Source organism: Colletes gigas, unplaced genomic scaffold (assembly GCF_013123115.1).
Source record: "Colletes gigas isolate AHSC1104 unplaced genomic scaffold, ASM1312311v1 Colletes_gigas_Sc00013, whole genome shotgun sequence".
Taxonomy (NCBI): domain Eukaryota; kingdom Metazoa; phylum Arthropoda; class Insecta; order Hymenoptera; family Colletidae; genus Colletes; species Colletes gigas.
The window spans coordinates 5,073,723-5,096,867 of NW_025106642.1; the positions used below are offsets into that span (position 1 = coordinate 5,073,723).

General features: G+C 40.5%; 1 protein-coding gene across 1 annotated transcript in view; it reads left to right on the plus strand.

The window, feature by feature from the left end:
• LOC122399487 (FH1/FH2 domain-containing protein 3) overlaps positions 1-23,145 on the plus strand; it is a 250,892-nt gene that overhangs the window by 73,811 nt on the left and 153,936 nt on the right. Inside the window, exon 2 of the mRNA XM_043400189.1 lies at positions 6,060-6,169. Within this exon, the coding sequence (XP_043256124.1) occupies positions 6,060-6,169 (110 nt within the window). The remainder of the gene's footprint in view (positions 1-6,059; positions 6,170-23,145) is intronic.

Genomic DNA, 23,145 nt, shown 5'->3' on the forward strand with positions numbered 1-23,145 from the left:
CCATGAATACCAAATGTAACCGATACTAGTATCGAATTTACATTTTTTCATGAATTTAATGAACAATTTAAACAATTTTTTATGCATCGTCCCCAACTTTCTGTTTCCACAACATCCAATGTTAGAACTCCCGACAATTATAGTTCATTTTTACCAAAGAAATTAAAGAAACTAAATTACAGAAAATTACAGTAAAATTTCAAAAATTTAGTCGACTAAGTTTATCACAAGTATCATCAGAAATTATGAACGGGTAATTTCGACTGCTTTTCCCAGTGATATTGTCAATGAGAAGCGTAGAAACACGATGGGGCTTGTAATTATGTTTTCTTCGATGGAGCATTTTTTGAGCATAATATTTCGTGGTTGCGCAAGCTGGCGGGGGTTAAGTCGTTAGAATTAAGTACGCCATTGTGGCCAGGCGCGGCTGGTGGCAGCAGTCGGTCGGGCCGGAGTCTGCGGGCACGCGTTCTCTTCCGGTTGACCAATTTCGTCACGGTGTTGAAGGCCAAAGATCGTACACGGAGCAGCCCCGACACGTGTATTACGTAAGGCAAATCGCTTTCCACCGAATGCAGAACGCCTAGAAACCAGAGAAATGCAGTGGACGGGGCCAGCACGCGCGCGTGCACATTATAACCGGCTCTTACTTCGCCGGCGGCGGACTATTTTGAAGCTGTGTGATTTTTAGAAATATGGGTCAGCAACGTTCTCTTCACCGTTCGCCGCCGCGTCGTCGTTCCGTCGCGGTTACGAGCACGCACAATTTCGCCTCCATCCGTGCTCGCTAGTCGCGCATTTTATTCGACGTCAACCCCCTCGTGGTTTTGCTTTGATTTCGTCCTATTTCCGTTCGTCCTCTGCCTCGCGATCTCAGGAATAATACGCTTACTTTTGTCGTCTTCGTATTCCCCGATGCTTGTGTCGTACAAAATTGTATATAGAAAATTTTTCAATGGTTCAGCTTCCAGGACTTTCAATTCGTAAAGGATGAAACATTTGTTAGCATCCTTTAATACGTTTATTGCTCCGCGTATGACAGCAGTAATTTTTTATTTTATATCCGTTTAAATCGGTACTTCTCACGCTGTTTACAGCGCGACCCAAATTGCACGGGTCTTTACGACCGGCTATAAGATTTTGAATGAAAATGTCCGATTTTATGTATGGACGCTCGATATTATAGGAAGTATTTTATACATTTTACGTATACAGAAATTCCTTTATTTTCTTGGATGGAAATATTGACATTTGGGATATTTGGATCACCCAAAATGGTTTTTGATGTTCGATGTTTATGTTTTGCAATATGGGGGTTCTATGTGGGCTAAAATATCTGCTTATGTTAATAAATTAACACTACGAAAGAGGATACGAATTTGGAATCTCAAAGATAACGAAAAAGTCACGTCCACGTAATTCACTATCCTAATCCTTGGCAGTTGTCATACATCTGTTACACTCCTGTCGTGTTTCTTCTGCTCTCCGCTTCTAGCAGGATTTGTAAATGGGGACGATGCATTTCTACGAACAAGAAATTCACATTATTTTTATTTCTATTGCTGAACTCTAAAATGTACCATTTTAGATGACGTAAAATACAAAAAAGTGTCATAGAAAATTTTATTTTTTAATCGATAGCTGCTTCTTCCCAATAAAATTAAATAAAAGTAAAAAAGAAAATTATCGACAAGTCTTTAAGTCTTTTGTTTCTGATTAAACATCGGGGAATATTTTTCTAAAACATCTGAATAAAGTTTCACGTGCTTGATGGGGGTTAAAAACTGTAATCGAAACGTTGTAGAATGAACAAGTTTCAGTTTGATGTGAATGGTTCATTTAAGTAAAAAGCTTGTAAAGTCTTGAACGATATTGTGTGACTGGTCTTTAATAAGGAAGCAGGAAATATTATTTCCAGCGACAACAGTCACGACGCGATTATAAATATGGTGGGCCAGGTTGCTCCGACTATTTTTAAAGCGGCATTTCGACTTCGCCTAAGGCTTCCCGAGTGCCTGGGATCAACTATTTTTCTCTTTCATCTCCTTGTTCTCGATGTATCCGCTATTACTTTACCCTCCGTGTCCCCCGGTCGCGTTTTCCGTAATATCTTTCCGTTCCTATCCGCGGTATTATTTCTCCTCGATTGGCTGCGTGCCGTGAAAATCGACGAGCGTTTCGAAAAAGAAATCCAGCATTTTAGAATACTTTAGCTTGGACGCGGAGAAACTATTTTTGGAATTGCATAAGATATTAATCTATAATTTCGAGTTAGATTTACACTCGAACTTTTGTTTATCAGTTTATTGGTTCGTTTCGGGTTGACTTAAAATTTACCGAATCGATTTCGATTAATAGGCCATTTGTAATTGCGCTTCTACCGAACGGGGGCTGGTAATAAGCAATTATAAATGAAACTGTGTCTGGTGCTGGTGAATCGTTCGGTTGAACAATTAACGCAGCTCCGATTGGCGATCAGTGATCCATGACGAGTTCGGTGATTGGTAACCAATGATCCATAACATGAGCACAGACACCTTGTTCGGACTCCTCGACACTTATCAATATCAGTGTGTTATTTAACCCTCGAAGAAACTAATTGACTATCAAATCAAAACCGTACAATATTTTGCAAGACTAAAATTTTAATTGCAGACCTTATAAATTACTTAACTTAAAATTTGTTTCAGTACTTATTTTCGTAATCTCGCTGAAACTCTTACCCAAATTTATTTTCTGAAAACACTTAAACTCGAGAATCAATTTTTCTAGTTCCACGGTGGAAAATCCTGTGACCCATATATGGGTGACTTGACAGTAAACTGATATCAATATCACTTTCTTTTTAAATAATAATTCGCTTCGAATTCGATCAGAACATTCAACACTTGGACCAATGCATACACCGAAAATAATCACAAAAGAAATCAAGACTTGATTCTATTTCACGTAAACAGATTGTCACATTGTTCGTACAGGATTAGTTGTAGCTGTGAATTCGCGGGTCAGCTTGGCATTTAGGCGCGGCACACGCGATAATAAAACTATTCTCGCGTGCATTTCCAGGCGATATTATTTTTAAAGTAATTAAATTGCTTTGGCGACCCACGGTCTGGTCGCGTTCTATTTTCGTGGCGCTCCCGTGACGCAACCGGTAGACTTAACCCAGTGTATCTATCGCGGACCACCTGATTCCGGATTAAGAGATTATCATCTCGCGTACACGGAAACGGCGTATGTGGACCAAATGATCCGCAGATAAATTTAGCAGATTAGCCGCATTAGCCCGAATTGTTGGCCCGTAAGACATCCATTCGTGCATTGAACTCATTCCGCGGAAGCCGTGGGACTGTTCGACGAGAAAAATGATCCCAATGCTCGTACTCGATATTTCGAAACCCAACCAAAGATTCGCGAAACGTATAGTAAATATAAAGCACCATATTAGTTGCCAGCATTACTTTTATTATCGAAGAGTTGCTTGAGAAATGTAAACGAAACTTAAGGATCGCCTTGAATACGATCGAAGTTACACGCCTCGACGCAACTTAATTAAAAGTGGCAGTCGAAAGGTTTATTCATAGATCAAAAGTTTACTTACATTACTTTACTGCGGATCTTCCGTGTCCAGGAACTTTATTTTCTGTTTAGTTTCCGGGTCGGACTTCTTGAAATTTACGCTGCTTTAAAAGCGTTTTCTGCGTCGAAGATTCACTGCCGTAGTTGTATATCGAAATCGTAAGTTTCCAGGTATTTCAAAGGGAATAGAATTGTTCTATATTCAATGGTTGTTGGGTTTAAAAGAGCATGGCTCAGTTTATTATACATTAATGTTTAACTTTGTTTCTAGTGTAATTTGTACGCGTAAAACAGTGTTTGTTAAATCTACAAAATCGAATAGATCATTCTATATGTAAAAGGTATTATAAAATAATTCTTATAGAATTAATAACGTGAGCTACATTTAGAGCAGAAAGAAATAATATCTATAACTTTCAGAGCATTTTTCCATCAATTTTTAAAATAAAAATTTATTAGCCTTTTGTAAATAGAAATTAATAGTAATTTTTGGTCATCGTTGGTGTGGAATATTCTCTTGGAAGCTTTTCGAGTGTTTCTTTCTCTTTCCGACTCGAACGTTTCAAGAAGAAGCTCGCGAGGGGCGAATCAGGAAGCGTTTAAAATCCACGAGCAATAAACGCGACGCGAAGAGTTTCCCGTTTCCGTGACGCAGCTTCCGGATCCGTCTAGCTCGCGAGGTAGCAGGAGTAAATTAGGCGACGACTTTCTGGAGCCTCGTCGCAGTTCTCGTTTCTAGATTGCGCAACATAAAGGCAGCCTTTTTGCTCGGGGCTCGTTTCGTGTGCCAGGACGATCCCTTCGCGACAACGCGTCTGTGTTGAACCAACAGTGGTTACCATAAAGCTAGTTTAGTTTGTTTTTTTATTAATGGTATTACTTACGAAAGAAAGTCTTTTTATCGAGGCAGTTCCATCTTCCTATATTACAAATCAATGAATCGTTTATACATTAGTGTTCTTTAAAAAAACTGATAGATTTTGTCATGCTTTCAGTCGAGTTCATTACTTCGCTCGTAACATCTTTAATTTTGTGTTTTCCTCCACTACGATGAAAATCATTGCATTCGAGTATAATACGAGTCATATTGAGATTTACTTTATAGTTTGGAGCATTAATTTAGTGTGTCCTATTAATATTCGTGCTATTCTGACTTGGTCGTTTTTTCTTAATTTATTTAGATCAATTTTGATACGGCTGAGAGCTGACCTTTGAAATATTCCTAACTGTTGAATTATTAGTATTTATTATTATTAAAATCAACTTTAGAAATGCATTGTGTATGTATGCAATAGAGCACGATTTGAACTTCGTTCTAAGTAGAAACAGCGGATAATGAACAGACATGCCAGAGCAAAGTAGTCGAAAATTCATCATTTATATTAAATACCCGATCTTTGTTCGAAAACAATAGTTATTGCAAGTCCTTCGAGCGACATTCAATGCGCGGAATTAAGTAGAAAATCTAATTGTAAAATGTTGAATGACCCCGTAGGAATAATTAATTCTGCACGGTGGTCGCTTTAATATAATAGTACGCAGCAGTTTCCTTTGACAGGTTGACAAAGACATAAAGGAAGGTTTTGTTGTTGTTTTAGCAAGAAACACCGTGGCTTGGAACAGCCTTGAAAATTTGCAGTAAATTTTGTATTATGAATGCTCGCGCGGTATTGTACGAAAGTGGCTGTCAGGTCGCGACGATATACGGTATTTTAATATTCAAGGTTGCACGAGGGCAGAGATGAGTGACATTAAGGTGAATGTGCTACATATTAAAGGCAGTATCGCGACAGATCTCGGGAACTTTATCCGTTGGTTAACCCGGTTCCCATAGTGCTCAAAATCTCCATTATACGATCCCCATTATCCTGATCTCGCGTGACTTTGTACATTGTTATCTACATTGTCGATACCTTTTCACTAAACTAAAATGTCGTAAATCATGGTCGCCTTTACACTTTGAAACTTGTCATAAACTATCACTAGTGATTCGAGCCTGCGTCGTTTTTATAAAAATAATCAAATTTGAATTATTAAACTGTACCACCAATTTTGAGTCAGTAAGTAAATTATTGCAAATTTTTTAAATGTTTGTGAAACAATTTCTGCGCGAGAGTTCAGCAATTATAATTCGATTTTAACATTGAAATTTTCTTGTTGAAAGATCAGGTTTACAAACTATGATTAAATTACAAATTTATTTTCTCAAACTGCAAAAACGTCATTGAATTTTCTCTTACAATTAAATAATAAAATCAACAATTCTCGAAACTTTTAGCCCTTCGAGACCCGTATTCCAAATACAAAACGTTAGCGGAACGAGCTAGTGTCGCGAGAACGAATTTCGCAAGCAGAAAGACATTGTTCGGGTAGCAGTCGGGGTCCATTCTTGTCAACTCCCAACAGTACATTGTACTCGTGAATTTTAAGCGAAATCAACGCGCATTATTATGCATCTCACTTCGCTATTTGCATTGCAGCTCGACGACACGGCGCTGCAGTTGTACAAGGACGGCGACTACGGCGCTTACCTGGACCTCGAGGCCTCCATCAACGAGCAGCAAGAGGAATTCGAGGGCTTCCAGACGAAGTAAGTTCCCGCGTAAAATCTAATATCGTTAATAACCGACCGCCACCTTTCGCGGATTCCCCCGTGTCGCGTCGTTCATGTGGACGGACGCGATTTCATGGGAATTACGATCGTCGTTCGGACCACCGTAGGAAGGGGTACACCCTGGTGAGCCGGTTTTGTCGTTCACCCGGAGCAGACGTCCGGTATTTACGAGCCAGCGACTCTCGTACTTTCGATGATCGTAGAATCCAGGGTAGATTCATCGCGCGTAATTAAGTGCACTCCAAAGGAACACGGGTCACGCATTCGTACGGTCGTACACTCTTTTTGGTAATTCGTTTCCCCGTTCTGAATAAAACCGGCTGAGATCTTCCGTGGTACCAGAGCATACTAACGAGGAGACGAACGAGAACTGGACGAGCGTTTTTTTGGAGAAAACTGGAACAGATCCTAGAATACTAGCTGCTCGCGTCGTTTGTACTCGGAATAGCGGTGAACGTTCAAACGTGGCTTGATATTAACTTTGTCTTTGCTCCAAATTATAAAAAGGATGTTTCATAGATGTTTTTGCTCTGGAATGGATATTGCAGAATATGAGAAATTTTTGAAAAATTGTTCGAGATAATGGTTCGTTACTTTGCACTATTATTTGCACGTGTCTTGCTGAGTTATATGATTTTTTTCATAGAGAAATATTGAATAGTTTGAAAGAACATGGCTCGAAGTAGAAGTAATTGAAAAGCTAATTTAATTGTGATATTTTAATTTCTTTCACAGAATAATATTGAGTAGTTTGAAAGATACGAAGTAAAAGTAACTAAAAAATACCATAATTTAAAGAATAATTCAATCGTGAAATTAGTGTAGTGTCATAGTATGATATATTTGATTTTTTTCATATAAAAATATTGAGTAGTTTGGAAGATATATAGGAAAAAGTAGAAGCAATTGAAAAATGATTTCGAGAGGATTTTATTGAGAAAGTCGTGGCCCAAAGAATGGCTCAGCGTGCAATTGTGTGTTTCGTCATATTTAGTTCGTCGGCGCATACGGATGAATCGGAAACTTGGAAACGCGTCCTCCAGGAACCTTTGATCCCTCGGGGATTCGACACGCTTTGCCTGTTCCACGTTGAGACAACTGAATTATACAGGGAATCATTTCGAAGATATATGGCGAAAGTTTGGTAGCGTGTTCCAGTAAGTGTCGGGATGAAAAGGTATCATACCGAACACAGACGGAGTTCGAGTCTTGCAAACTTCCCCGTTAAGTTTAACGAATTTTCTTCCTGTTTATACTCAGCGATTTCAATTGCTAATCTTGGCTGTTCGTGGAACAATTGCATTATGGATTTCTGCGTTCAAGAATATCTTTAAGCAACTTGTTTAGGGAACACCGGTTGCTGATAGTTTATAAGCCAACGCATCTGAGGCGTTATAAGCTCTTTTCCCCCGAAACTGTTACGGGGACTTTAGATAGATTTGGCAAGTTGAAGCCCAAGAAGTCTCTCTTAACCGAAGTTTCCAACATTAATTTAAACCTTGGACATTGCTTTCGATGATAGAGACGGGGAATATTGGCTACATTTCTTCTTCGAAGTAAAGAATGCACATAAAATCAAATCACCAGAATTTCACCGCACAGAAGCTTCGAACATCTACTCGACCCTCTTTGCTGTTTCAAACACTCAATTCACGCCTACAATTGCTCGGTCCATTCGCTTGGAAAGTTCATTCACTCCGAAAATTACCCGATAGTTTGTTATTAGAAACAGGAATGAAAAGTTTTTGCGGTTTTTATGGTTCGTTGGAGCCTTTTCTACGACAAAGTTAGAGGAAAGACTTCTGTATTTTTCGCAGAACGAAAACTCTGAAATTATAGTCGCGTCACCGATAAATAACGCTACTGTGAAAGTTACACACTACAAGAATTTAAGAAATAATAATTCAATCGTAAAATCAGTAAGAAAAGAATCAACTTATAATACCGTATACAAAGCATCGTGAATAAAATTCAACAAAAATATTTGAGCAAACATTTGAAGCATCTATGAAATACCTTCTTTAGAATTTTCGAAATTTTTCGCAATTTAAATTCATCACGAAACTCAGATAAGTTGACTCTTCTCCAAAAATCGAAGGAGAATTCTCGTATCGGATTCGCGTTAAGACCGAATCATGTTCGTCGATGTCGTCGAGGTAAATCGTCGTCAGTGGCTGGGCGAGCTGCAAAGCATTACGTATCTATTCTTTTCTTTAAGTTTTCATTGATTTTCCGTTTCCATCGAGCCTACGCGTCCCGTTCACTCGCCGCACAATGGACGCTGAAAGACGCGAAAGACTCATCGCGCTTATTGTGTCTGTTCTCGCGAGGGACCGACTTCCTTCTCGGGCCGAACCGATATGAATTACTCATTGGATGAAAATTACATCCCACGGGTCCGTGTTCTCGTCGAGCGAAACTTGTGCAACTGCGTGCACAATCCGCGATTCTCTTTCGACTTGCTCGTGACTCCCAGCCAGTGAATCTCATTCACCGTGAATCGAACAAACCCACGAGTATCCTATCCGACTGTGTAATTTCATTCAACTTCGGAATAGTAAATCTATCAGAAATTCTTGAAAAAATATTATCTATTATCGAAACGTTGAATAATTAAATGTTTCTTTTCTTAAGAGTCAAGAAATTTTAAATAGAGATCCAGCGATTACATCAGCCACAATTTATGCACGATTGAATATTATTCGTGTATAGGGGGATTCCTTAATGAACTTGTGAGGATAGAAATAATTCTGTTTGCTGGAAACCTTTTCTCGCAGGTTCGTTAAGAAGTTGTACCCTATATAAGAGTAATTTTCAATCGCGAATGAATCGCTGCATCAGCTTTACTGACGAGGCTAGCAGCAACCTAGAACGAAATATCTTTTTATCGAGAGCTATCTGATCTCACAAAATCTTTTTTTGTAATTCTGTAATTTACCATTTATATTGTTGTTATTCCTAGGATATCATAGTGAGTGCATCTACCACTCGTTTTTGTTTTAATTTTAAATTAAATTATTATTTAATTAATTAACACAAATGGTTTACTATACGAAGTAATCAGAACCAAAAATACAGAATTCTTTATCATTCGTATTCGGGATACTTTGTCGTTACCTTCTAGAGCAAAGTTTTCGTACTTTCATGAAAGTTTCGAAGCTACGAAAAAGCGAAATATAGGAGGATAAAAGAAACGGGTTGTTTTGCATTTTTGTGAGCACAAAAAAAAAAGTTTCCTGAGGTTCCGTTCGCCGCACGTTCATGATGGAAACCGAGGAATACCTTCAGTGAAAGAATTTCGCCCTCGTATAAAGAATTTTCGTTTGTTTGACTTCGAAAAGTTCCCCGATAGCGCGGGCCACTTCGCCGGGATGGTTATCTGGATTTTAAAGCTTATTCCCCGGCGTTGTTGTCCACGTCAACAAACGATGTTACCCCCTTTCCTTGTTTCTCCGTGTGCAGTTCGCGTTATATTGATTTCCGTTGCGTTATTGCCTCCACGGGCGGCTGGAATCGCTCCAATTCGCGCGGACTTGTTTTAACTCGCTTCGTGCCCGCCAGGATCCGCACGGACCCGTTTGTAACTTGCTCCGACATGTTCGAGCCTCTCCAACTTGCTTATACTCGTTCAAGTATACCGTTCTAACCCGTTCCAACACGCTTTTCGATCCATTTCTACGCGCTACGACTCGCTGCAAACCCCCTTACATTGGAGGAACTTCGACTTGTTCATACAAATCATTTATACTTGTCAAAGGTTACAGTAAATGCAATACTTGTCGTATGCACGTTTGAGAAAAGAATGAGAGTTTCATAGCTTTTTCTTGAAAGAGTTACAGTGACGATTCTTAAAATGTACATTACACCGGAGTTGGCTCGTTCGTATCGTGTTTCGTGTCGTCTTTCATTGGTTTCAAGTGAGATGTTCAATTTACGAATCATGGGTTCATTTTATACTCCTTTCGTCAGAGGTTATATAATGCAACACTGGCCATATGTACGTTTGGTAAATGAATGAGAGCTTCATGATTTTTGTTACAAGAATCACAGTGATGATTCTTAAAATGAATATTTCTACGGGTTCGGCATGTTCGTTTTACGTACAGCGGAGGCGAAACTCGACGCAAATCAGAAGTTCGACTCGTATCGAACTCTTCGCTGGCTTCGAACGAAGCGTTCAATTAACGAATCACGCGTTCATTTTAAGAATCATTGCTGTAATTCGAGTGGAAGGAGCGAGAACTGTGGTTGACTGAAGAATCGAGGCGGAACTGTACCATGAACGGAGATCGACGTAAATTACATATCCGCGGAACCTTATCCCGACCTTATCGGTCGATTCAAAACGCGTCGATACGAGCCACCGGATCGCGTCGAACGACGAATACAAAATAGGATCGGGGCGACGTGCGGAACAGAAAGAATTCTTTCTCGCCGTTTGCACGGCCGCGAGAGCTGCACGAAGGGTGAGATGGGGGGTTGTTCGCGAACCCGAGAAAGGGAAGAAAATGGAGAATCGGCGGAGGTTATCGACGCGTCCGTGGAGCGTGTACAGCATCACGGTCGGTCGACAAATTTCACCTACGGAGCCAATATCGGGGCAGGAAAATCCGTGGAAGCCCGTTTCCATTTCGATGCTGGGGGACAAGTCACGAGTCGAGGGAACGTGTAGGTGGCCAACGGCGACAACGAGAAAAAAATCGGACCTGTTCGGTCGTTGTATCGCGCGCTAGCCGGCCATAGGGGTTGGTCAGAATGGGAATAGAGGCGAACGCGGTAAATGTATGACGTCGTTTTGCGGTTCGTGGAAATTCCGGCGTTTCAAATATTGGAACGAATACCCGTGGCCAAACATTTATTTAACCTCGGTTTGCCCTCGGCTGCCGCGCGCCCCCAACCCCCTTATATCTTTTGTCAATCGTGCATACTGCCTCCCACCCCCCCATCGACCCCCGGGATAAGCACGCGGAGACCAAAACTTGGCAATTTCATAAACAAACATTCGTTTATTTGCGCCTCTCGAATCCCTTGTGTTCTCGAATCTTGTATCGGTAAATATTGTAATTACGGTTAGGTTGTTCTAAAATTCCAAATAACGTTTATGTACTTATGGGGAATTTTTGTTTCTTAAAAACTACAGGCTTAATATGAAAAAATATAAGAAATACTTCAAGATACGAATTATTATATTTAGGGGTGCAAAGCTCCCATTTCAGTAATTGTATTAATAAAAATATGAATTTTGCCAACCAGTTTGAAAGCCAATATTTACGGTTGCTCGTAATTAAGATGCCATTATCTTAATCGATTCTATTTTCTAGTTATTTATTATTACTGGTATAAATTTTTGATTGCTACTCGAATCCTCCGTATCTTCTGATTCCTCTTCTTAACTAGTTTATCATTAAAGTGTTTGATTATAGTAATAACGGCCTCTTTATTACACTAACGACAAGATTATATACGATTGAGAAACGCGGTACGAAGTGAACAGGGAAGAGAAATAAGAAAAAAGGAGACGAACGTATGAAGTAATAATAAGCACGCACTCCTAACCTCGAGATATCATCAGTATGTAATTGTTTCATTCTCCATCACAGCCTGTTACGTCAGTATTCTATCGATTGTCTTACTTCCCTCTAGAATCTCTCTTCATAGATTAAATGGACACCGTTACTTCGATTTCGATTTAAAATTTATTGCGTTTTGCATCGCGACCGCCTCCGATTGTTCGAGGAATTGGTGAAAGTCCAGAGTTTGCGGGTACAAAGGAGACTTTCTATCAGGATGAGATCCTTTCTTTGTCTTCTATCGAGTATAGATTTGGTGTAGCTTCCTGCAGGAATATTTTAAGTGCCGTCTTGGCTCGCCTTGCGCTTCTGGTCTCGAATTTTTTATCAAACTGTGCCCAAATGCACGCCAAAGTACTTATAGGGAGTTTGAGAGTTTGAGTATATTTACAATATACTTGATCCCATTTCTAATATACACAATATTAAATTACTTGACACGTACACAATATCATATATTTAAAATACGTGGATTAATCAAATTACCGTTAAATATTGTCGTTGAAAATACATAATTTCGAGCAAATCTGTTATCGATGGAAGCTTTAATGTCAATAATAGAGCTTCGAATTTTGAATTTAAATACACTTTTCCACAATGCAATGGGATTTGGGTTAACGCGCGAACGGTCTTTCGCGACCCGGTGCTCAGCCACGGGACAGGCGTAAAATGCGAAATTGCAGGGCCGTGCCCACGCGCGACGTCGCCTAGTTCCCATGTCGAATCGTTTGTCGCAACAGCGCCACCCACGGCGATCCCCGGGGCAGATTACCGGGAATTTTCCGCGCGAATTGCCCTCGCGAAAATCGCGCGCAAAACCAACGTTGGAAAACCAGCGATTCCCGCGACGACTTCGAGGAAGGTGGCGTTGTCCCGCGTGGGTAACGGGTCGTTTATCTTTGCGCTAATGCCTCGCGGTGGTCCACCTACGCGATCACCTCCGTCCCAGCCACCGTGTGTTTCGCGAAAAGTAATTCTGCGCGCGGTTTCGTCGGGTGTCCAGGTTTCGCGAAACAAAGGGACGGACTTTCCGCGGTAACAAATCGTTCGACCGCGTGGCCGCGCTGCCACCCACCGCGTGGACGCCATGCTGCATCAACGCAGAGTTTCCAGGAACCATAGTTCTCTTTTCAAACTCGAAGCGAATCTTTTCTTTTGTACACGGTAAAATATCATTTAAGGAACTTATATTATGAGAAAAACAATGTTCTTGCAAAAGTTTCTTGCCACGGAGAATGATTCGTAAAATGAACACGCGATTCGTAAGTTGAATGTTGCCATCCTCCCCATCTCGAGCGATCTTCCGCGTATAAACGTCTGTAGGAACGATGTTCAATTTAAGAATCATTCGTGAATAAAAAAAAGTTTGCAACACGTGATTCGTAAGTTGAACGTTTCTATTTCTCCGAATCTTGGGGGCGTATAAACGTTTGCAGGTATCGAAACTCGCCTCCGTTATGCAAGAGACGAAGAAACCGACCCGTGGACGACGTTCATTTTACGAATCATTACCGTGCAACGTACCGCGAGCTCCGTCGTAAGTTCCAGACAGTTTCGCACGACGCATGAGAATGAGACGCCGTGTACACGCGGGTAAAATTATGGCGATCAATCTCGCGCGAATAGGTAAGGACGCGAAGAGGATCCTGCTCGCCTCGCGTGTAAGTGGATCCACGGGGAAGTGGAAAACTAGGGTCACGGATGGGTTAATTAATTACATTTGTCTCGGTGCGCGATCTGGCCGCAACTTGAGTCCCTGCTGTATGTCGTTCGTAGATCGTTAACTTATTAACGGATTTAACGAATGCAGGAGAAATCGCGAGATAAGGAGTCGGATCCAATCGCGTGACTGCTCGTACCAAGACTAATCCCTTCGTGGAGGAGCGGTAGAAGCCGCGGATGTAATGCGAATTATCGGAAACACGGTGTCGTGTCTCGTACCACGCGGTTCGAATAAAGTGTTACAAGCTGTTTTCTCAGGCACCGATGTAGATATCGACTTCATTTTTCATTGATCAAATGGTCCAAGAGGATTAAGCTCTCCACGTGGAACAGGTACTTCAAGGGTGACTCTTGGGAGGAAAATGGGGTTTTTTAGAAGGTGATATTATTTGAGTAACTTTTGTCCAGCCGAATAACGTTCACTTGAACTATTTTTGTTCTCAATATTTAGAGTTACAGAATCGAGGTGAGAAATTGTAATTCTAAGACAAGAAGTTTGATGCATAGAGAATAATTGCAAATTGAAGTAACACGTTTCGATCCTCTGTAATTTGCTTCTATTCTTGGCTCGAAATTATTTTATTCCTCGACATTTAATTCACAGTGTAAACTTTGATGTTCATAGTTAGTCTACAGAGGCATTACTTCTTATTTTATTCTACCCTAACACGGAAAGTTACTCTTCCGCATTATTTTCACTTAAGAATTAACGAACCCATGCATACTTGCAAGAAACCCAAGTGCAACGACTCTCGAAAGAACCTAATGGGTTTTTAAGATCTCCCAAATCTTCCTCTTTCAGCACACCGTAAATCACACATAATTCTCAATCAGAGTTCGTACTAATTTTGATATTCTGGGGGTTAATTATTCTGTCGTTTCTATCGTGGTATTATCTCTCATTCCTGGTGGAATACGATCACAGAATAGTTTCTGTGGTGGAAATACGTCGCGCCCTGTCGATGTCTCGTGCAATGTCAGCTGCATTAGGATCAATGATTATTATGCCCGTCGCGTCCATGATCATCAATAGACTGCTGAAGCCTTCATTAAAATTACAGGCAGCAATATACGCGGTGAACATGACTTTTTTGCCCCTCCGGTCGAAATCTTACGAATTATTTTATAAAGAAGCGCGTTGAAACTCTGGTTATTATTTTTACGATATCCATAAAAATAACGTTTTTGGTTTATGCCACTTGTTTCACCTTTTCTCCATTAACATCGACTAGACGAAGGATAATTCTCATGGTTTAATTCTTTATCTGTCGGCCATTTATGTAAATACGCTATGCATATTAATTCCCTCGTATCAGTCGCATAAATTATTTCTAACCGATAATCCGTAGGAAGCACTAAGTTCGCCTATGAATTTGCCTCTGGTCATTTCCTTTAGTTATGTTATTCATGCAGCATTCATATTATTTATAATATGATAAATTCACTTCCATGTCGGTAATCATTCCTTTATAATTTCCAATTAGCAAAGTTTAATTCTAGTTAATATTTATCGTGAGTATACCTTCGATTTTTTTAAATGTTCAATTTGCCTCACCCAGCTTTTTTAACGTTAGTTTTCATCATTATTTCTATAAAAATTCTGCATTTAACAAATTTCCAAACTTTTAATAAGTGCAATAATTTGCCCATACGCTGTACGTTGATTTTGTTTTGCTATTTTGCTGTATATTTAAAACCCGGTTTATTCTAAAATTATAATTTGGTACGGTCGACTTCTGCAAATATACAGGGGGGAATCGATGCCATTAAATTTGTGTTAATATTTAATAGAGAGCTCGGGAGATATTGACATAGTTTGTACGCATGCACGATCGTTTTGTTTTATACACCCAAAGTGGCGCATCGGAAAATTATGAAATTTTAGTACCCGATGCCAATTAAACTTTGCAAAAACGTTTTGACAAGCTATTAAAGCAACTTAAAATTTTCAAATTTTCTTATTATCGTCAGAAGCCGCAACTGTTAACACTTCAAACGACAGCGTTACCAGCACTTCTAGCTCCATCGTCAAACAAATAAAAAATCTCCGCGAACGTTCCCTAATTTAAATTCCTCGCGGTAACAGGAGTTTTCGATTAACGTTTGGCGCCTTTTGGGGCCCGTTTAAACAAATAGCGGCCTTTGAATGTAAAAAATTCACCGCGCCCTGTACCCGGCGACTGAAAGCATGAAAGCAAGAGAATCCCGGCTTGGCCCTTGGTTAATAAGCTTCGTGTCATCGCGTCTCTCCTCCCTCCCCGCGTCTTACGTAACCTGTTTGAATGCACGTAGGTACCGGTACAACGCTGGCCAGGTATAATTATAATGGAAGCTATGCGTACAATATCTGCGGGTATAACGGCCCTCGTGCTGATCGACGGAGAGGGGGGAGGGAACGAGCGAAATGGCGGGAGGGAGGGGCGGTACAGATAGTGGGTACTCTCCCAGGGGTTCAATAACCAGGCACAATAAGTCGCTAAACGTTTGGCATAGACGGTGCGATGAGTAATCAGCTTCCTACGTATCGGTCCCAAGGATCGTTAAGGTGTGTACATACGTCCTCGAGCCGAGATACCTTATGCATTATCGTCGCGCGGACGAAGAAAGGAGAAAGGCGTGTCGGGTGTGCACGAATGGGCGCATCTGCGCATTATTGCAGTATTTTACACAGGTAAACGGAATCTTTTTCTCATTAAGAGGCTCTTTTACCGTGAACCGCCAAAAAATTCGATTTTTCTTCTTGCATTTTCTTAACACTTTGACTGCCACGTCACCCATATATGGGCGACAGGATTTACCATTACGATACTAGAAAAATTCATTCTCAATTTAAGACGTTCAGGGAAATAAATTTGAATAGAATTTGTGAATTTTAACATGTAGCTTACAATGGTCTAAAATCAAAATTTTATCTTGGAAATATATGTGCAAAAGCATATCATCGAACTCCTAAAATTAACGAAGGTATATGCCCGTATTGCTCGAGCTATACATACCTGTTGGAACGGTCTGACCCTTCTGTTGGGGTGCGTTTTTCTCAAAAGTATTTTTCTGAATTAGCTTACATGATATCTCAAGATCTACTCGGCCGATTTCGTTCAAATTTGTATTTATGATACTATTCCTGTATCGTGGGGCACTCGAAGAATTCAAAATGCTCCATTGACAAATTTATTCTTTATTTGTAGTGAATATATACTACAATGCAAAGTAGTATGTATTCAGAAATTAAAATTCCTTGCTCGAAAGTAATATAGACTTCTGTCGAATTTTCGGGGGAGTTTTTAAGGTCACAAAAGAATGCTTTATACACAACAACATGAAGTTGTGGCATAAGAAAATTAATAAATGAAAACACCTAGCTATATAAATTAAAATTCTCATTCTCTATATGCAAGATGAAAGTCAACGTTTGTCTGTATTTGAATCCATTTTAATACTGTATTTTAATTTTCAGTAAACAGTTTTGAATGCAACGTTTCTAAAGAAAAAATACGACGAAGATTACAAAATAATTTCGCTTCGATCGATCGATGAGTTGACCCTAAGAAAAAGATGAAAACTGCAAGAAGTTAAAGCGAAAACTTCATGTATTTTTTACTATCGCGAACGAGTGTACGTAGACTGGTTTGTCAGGACGCGAATCCTTTAAATTATTTATCAGGCTGGCCCGTAATTGGTTCCCTTTTTCCCCCGCAGCGTCGGAGGTACGAGTCCGGGGTTGTTATGGAAATTTTTTAAATGGCACATCTAGGACGATATTATTATTCCCGCGACAACTAACGAACCTTACCGAAAGTTCGCCGGCCATTTCGGATTTGCATCGGCATTTTTACCGCTGGCCGAAACCGGGTTTGCATAATAATGGCCGCCCCCGTTGGTGGGACACGTTACCGCGATCTATACAAAACCGCGTTATAAACTACGCTAATAAATCGGCTCATTAACGTCGTCGCGATATAACGTAACTTGAGCACGTTGTCGCGCTAATGTTATTAGCAGCGTCAGCCGAAGGACATAAAGCAATTCACCCGTTGTTATGAATAAACGCCGTTGTATTTACACACTTCCTCCATTAGTAACGTTAACCGTATCGTATACCGGTGTCGGTCTAATTTGCAGAACACGTATGCACGTATGTATTTAACAACACGTAATCGTCCATGGATCGGGGTCTTTGTTTTCGTATAATAACACAGATAACATCGTTTCGTATCCACGCGTGTAACGTTTGGCCCCGCAACAACTCCAATATTTATTTTATCGAGCACGCTTCTATGCGTTCGAGCAGAACGATTTCACGCTGGCGCGTTTTACCAGATCGCGTGGCTCTAACGGTCACCCCGGTTGCGTCTTCCGTCGAAAAGGTAAAATCGCGGACAAAAGTACGTACGTATGTATGTGTTTACGACGCGGCAATTTGCAAATTATAATCGTAAACGTTCGTCGGGGACCCATTACGATAAACACTGTGATCGAGCCGTGGAAAAATCGCGATTTCCGCCTTTCGCGGGTATCGTCTCCCCGTCTTGTCCGAGACAAAGTGCGCCTTCGTAAAGGGAACATTCAACTATTGTTTGTATGGTTCATTAGTCGGATAGTTTACGGTGATGTACGGCGTCTTTCGCGGAAGTGGAACGAAGGTAAGTGGACGGGCAAACGGTTTTAACGAGCGGATCGAATCGTTCGATAGGATCCTTGGTGTAGCTCGTGGACGATCGGACGATCGGGAGTGACTTGTTTGACACGGTCTTTATTATGACGGTCGAGAGGAACGGACGTTTCCAAGTGTTGACTGGCGCGATTGTTTCGCAGTTTCTGCGCGATTACCACCCCGATGTGTTCGTTCCGTTTCTTGTTGCACCGTCCGATCGGCAAAACAACAAATTGCGTCTATAAACGATGGCGAACGATCCGGAACAGGCACGTATAGCCTTTTTTTGCTGGGAATTAAATCTGAGTTAAGAATATGGGACGGATGAAACTACTGGGTTTAACGCTGGAACTATTGGAAATGGACAAAATGATTTATAATTTTTAATAATAATTGTGAAAAATTTACTGTACCTTTCTACTATAAGGGAATGAGCAAACATTTATTTCTATCACACATTAATCTCTCACGAATAATTGTTTCCTATGTTAACGTTATCCACTCGAAACGAACGATTCGTGAAACAAGGACAAGTCGCACAGCACGGAGGAATAGAAACGCAACGGTAATTGTTCATTGATCTACGGTCGTGCTCCAACAAAGTTTCTACCGTTTCTTTTACACGCGTATTCGCGTTATTACTTCCGTGCAGACTTCTGCACCGGTTAACGCGATTCTCGTCCTATTCCCCGTATTGTTCGTGTTTATTACACGCGAACAGCGAGAGGAAACCCGTTTGGCCGGAAGGAGTTTCGTTCGAACGTAGACCGCCGGTGTTTCTCGAAAGCGTTCGATATTAAATAACTTTTCCCCTAAATCGTGCCATTATTTCGTTCGGAATCGGCCCGCAGCTGCGTGTTTTTCGATTCGTTCCGGGCAGCGTCTTTGCGCGCGTTTTGTTCGCCGAAGCCTCGTTGTTAATTAATTCGAGAACAAGGAAGCGTTCGAACCTTCGTCGTTCGTAACGAGGGTTGAATATTTACCGCGATCGAGGAAACCGGGATGAAAGAACGCGAAGGGTGGATAGAGGGGAGCGAGAAAATGAGAAAACAAAGAAGAGAATCGGCGGGACCCGCTGGTAAAATAGATACCTCGCGCCACGGAGGCAATATTCACGGTCAATTGCAGGAACATTAACATCCTATACAGCCAGCAGCTGCCACTTGCGCAACTGATACTTTCGGTGGAGGATTTCTCTTTCTTGCTCGCTTTGTTCCCGCGCCACTTGACGGAGATTTAGCGCGATTAACTATCGTTAGCAGCTGCTGCGAAACACTCTTTATCTTTTTTCCTTCACCGTTAAGGAGCACCAGACCACCTTGATGCGCTCCAAAAATACCGCGTTTGGGAATTTAGTTTTTTCATCACAATTATCGAATAAAATCATAGACACGCGCTTACAGTATTTTTTCCTTAAAAACAAATATGTCAAGTAGAGGCTACTCACTTGCCATCAAGTTATACAGGATGTTCGGCCAATCCTGAGAAAAATTTTCAAGAATATTAATTTCTTGATTGAGGTTTTGTTAAAAAGTTATTAAAAAATTTCAAATTATTCTGAAAAAATTATTTTTGGTTGCTGGGATCAATTATAATCATTTTTGGTCAATACACATACCCCGAAATCATACCCACTTTCGAGAAAAAAATTCTTTACCGGCAATACAACGTCTGACCATGAATGATGATTGCCCTGAAATTCGACAAAGAAAAAAATTTTCGAATCGTTCTCGAAAAATTATTTTTAGCTAGGGGGGTCAAGTACGATCATTTTTGGTGAATAGACATATCCTCGAATTCCTATGCACTTTCGAGAACAAAATTCAGAAAGGTGGACAAATTTTTCGGCGAAAAAAAAAATTTCAAATCGTTTTGGAAAAATTATTTTCGATTGCGGGGGTCAATTGCAATCATTTTTGGTGAATACACATATCCCCGAAAACCTATGTAGTTTCGAGAAAAAAATTCTCAAACAAATCTATTCTTTCGCGTCAAATTTAAACAAAATTAAATAGTATACGTTTGAAAAATAATTTGGAATTAAATTGTACGTCAAAGGGTTAGCTATAAAAATGACTCGACGCTGTGAAGTGATGCGATATCGTTCGAAATTTGCGGTTTTCCTCGGAAGTTGTGCTCCGTGAATTGCACGAGTGATTATTGTCATTCGAGCGATTCAAAAACCGGTGAATCATGGCGCGGTTCGGTCGAAAATAGAGTTTGCGTCGTTCACTGCACGGTCGTAACAAAGCTCGAGCAATCTCGAAAGTTAAACACGGTCGTAATGTTACGTCGCGAACTGTAACACTCATTTTTGTCTCTTCCGTGCACGAAAAAAAGGAAATGCTCACGGTTGATCGAATTTTTCAGCGTTTTGTATCATCGTGAAAGCAGTATTATTACGTGCGTTTCATTTTCTTTTTAGAATTGCGTCTTTAAATTAATTGTTACTAAAATTAAATTAGTGACTGAACCTACCTGCTCTTCTATATCAACGAGAAGAAATAGATAGAGACTCCATAGAAGAAATTGTATCCTACATTTGCCATTAATTTTTCATTCAGTTCAATCAGAATGCACGCAATTCGTCGTATTATTCCTTCGAAACGATACGAGTATCCGGAAAGTTTTGTTTTGACGTCGAATAAACGAGCATCTGTGAAGTAAAAAAAGTGCACTGTGTCTCGAATCGCGTTGTTTATCACGGAGAATAGGAGAGTGAAACGTATAACCGATCGCAGGGATGGTTCCTCCATCGCGTCGATTCCTCTTGTTCCTAGAAAATCGGAGCTTTCCGAACAGACTCCGACCCAGCTCGGAATAAATCGCATAACTGGGTTTAGAGATCTATTCCCAGGACATCGGCTGGTCGTCTCTGCCGGGAGTTTCTCGTTTCTCGTTTTATAAATATCTATCCGCGTTTCCATCGACGGAGACGCGATCCGAGCGACAATGAGTCAACCTCTTACCGTTGTTGCCGCACACGCTATTATAAATAAATGGCTGACGGATTTGTTTCTTTGCCGGGTTTGTCGAACGAGACTCTCGAGAAAAAGAAAAATACAGACGAGTATCGATGACTGATTCAAGGCAGAACAACGCTCGTTCTTACGGTAGAAAATTGTATTATAACATCACCGGGTAATTTATTATAATTGTACCGCTACGAAATAATTCCGATTTAATTGCTACGGAATTGGATCTTCGTATTACTTTTCATAAAGCTTCCCGTACCCGACGTTCGTTGCGTTTTAATTAACGAATTAATTAAATGAATTCTTTAGAGAAACGATAGATTTAATTTCATTGCGATCTTCCTTTGACGCGAAAGCACGAGTGAAATTCTATTAAAAAATCGAAGTTCGAGATCTCTGTGCCCCTCGTGGCTGCAACGTGGACGTTGCGGACTAATTATTTAATGCGATCTTGGTAATAGGCATAACGCTCGCGTACATGCCGATTTAAATTGAGCGTGGCCGGTTAATTGATGTCTTAAGGGTGTTACAGCGCTGCGGATAACGTACGATGTAATTCAATTATACACCTGAGAACGTTGCATAATAACAGCGTCATGGTCCGGTATCCGTTTAATTTAATCCAATTCGATGCTATTACATAGCTGTTACGCGGTGGCAACAGTAAACGGAAAAGCATCGCTGTTAGTTTTTGCAATTAACAATTTTCCACGCTCCAAATCCTAACACAGTTATCACGATCAATGTCTATTGGAACTAACGTTTCTCTTCCAAAATTGCAGTGGCATTTATCAAATCACGAAAAGAAACAATTTAGTACAATTCCAAACTGAGTATTTCGAGTTTAGTTTTTCCAACGAGAAAATTAAATTTAAATTCGCAAGTGTTTCGCAAGAAGAGATTACCGGGGTCACTGATTTCAAGCAACTTATTTCTGGTGAACGTAGAATGAAAATTGGAGAACAGGTGTCCGAGCGTTTGTGCCAATTTTCGATGTTTACGAAGCTTCGAAGCTTAATTATTTTAAGCGACGAGTGGTAATAATGTTTTGCAATTTTTATTATCCGATAGAAATCACCGAGTATATCATTCCCTCTTATTGAATTTATTCGACGCGTTGGAGAAACAAAAAATAGCATGATCAATGGGCGCGACATGCCTCGCCATACAAATGGGACAAGGTGTCGATAATAAAGTACGACTGAAAAATTTCATACTTGACTTTCAATATTTGTTCTCCGAATTCCGTCTGCGTCTCGCGATGATTCTTCTTTGCGCCATGTTGTTTTATTCTAGACAGATTTCTATTTTTTTTTGTTGTCGACGACGCGTGCACGGAATGTTCAGAAAGGTAACCACTTAGGCCAGATCAATTCGACGCAGCCCGATCCAATTTATCCGAAACACGTACCGTTTTAACTCCACCAGCACTCGATGGCTGGATGGTCCGTTTCAAAAGCTTGAACTGTCGCGAAAAGTTCCTCGGGTCGGGTTCAAATCTTTCGTGGAAGTTTTAAACTGGAGAAACGCTGCACCGAATACCAGGGAATTTAACGTCGATTATGTATATAAGATTCTTTCGGAGACTTCTCTCATAAACCTGTGCCCCTAAAACTTTGCTTTGATATACTTTTGATGCTCCTGTTCTCGTAGAGCTTTTAATTTTCTTCCAAACTCTTCCTACTAAATGTGTTCTTAATTACTCTGATTAGTTTTAAATAAATAGAACTAAAGTTGCCTCTCTTTAATTGCTTTTCAATGGTCGATCGAGGAGTGCTTGTGAGAAAGGTACAGATCGAACGTGGCCCTCTGGCGGCGAGCTTAACAGTTACCGATTAGGTATAATTATTTGCTACGCCATGTAATCGAATTCGACGAAAATATTACAATGTTCACGACGAATACAATTGACTGACATTATCGACTCGTTGCCGGCGGAAATTCGGTGGGTGTCGCGAAGTTAAAGGTCTGGTGTAGGTGGCAGTGAATTTACGACCTCGAGGTCTATAAAATGTCTCGAGTGGAACCTGA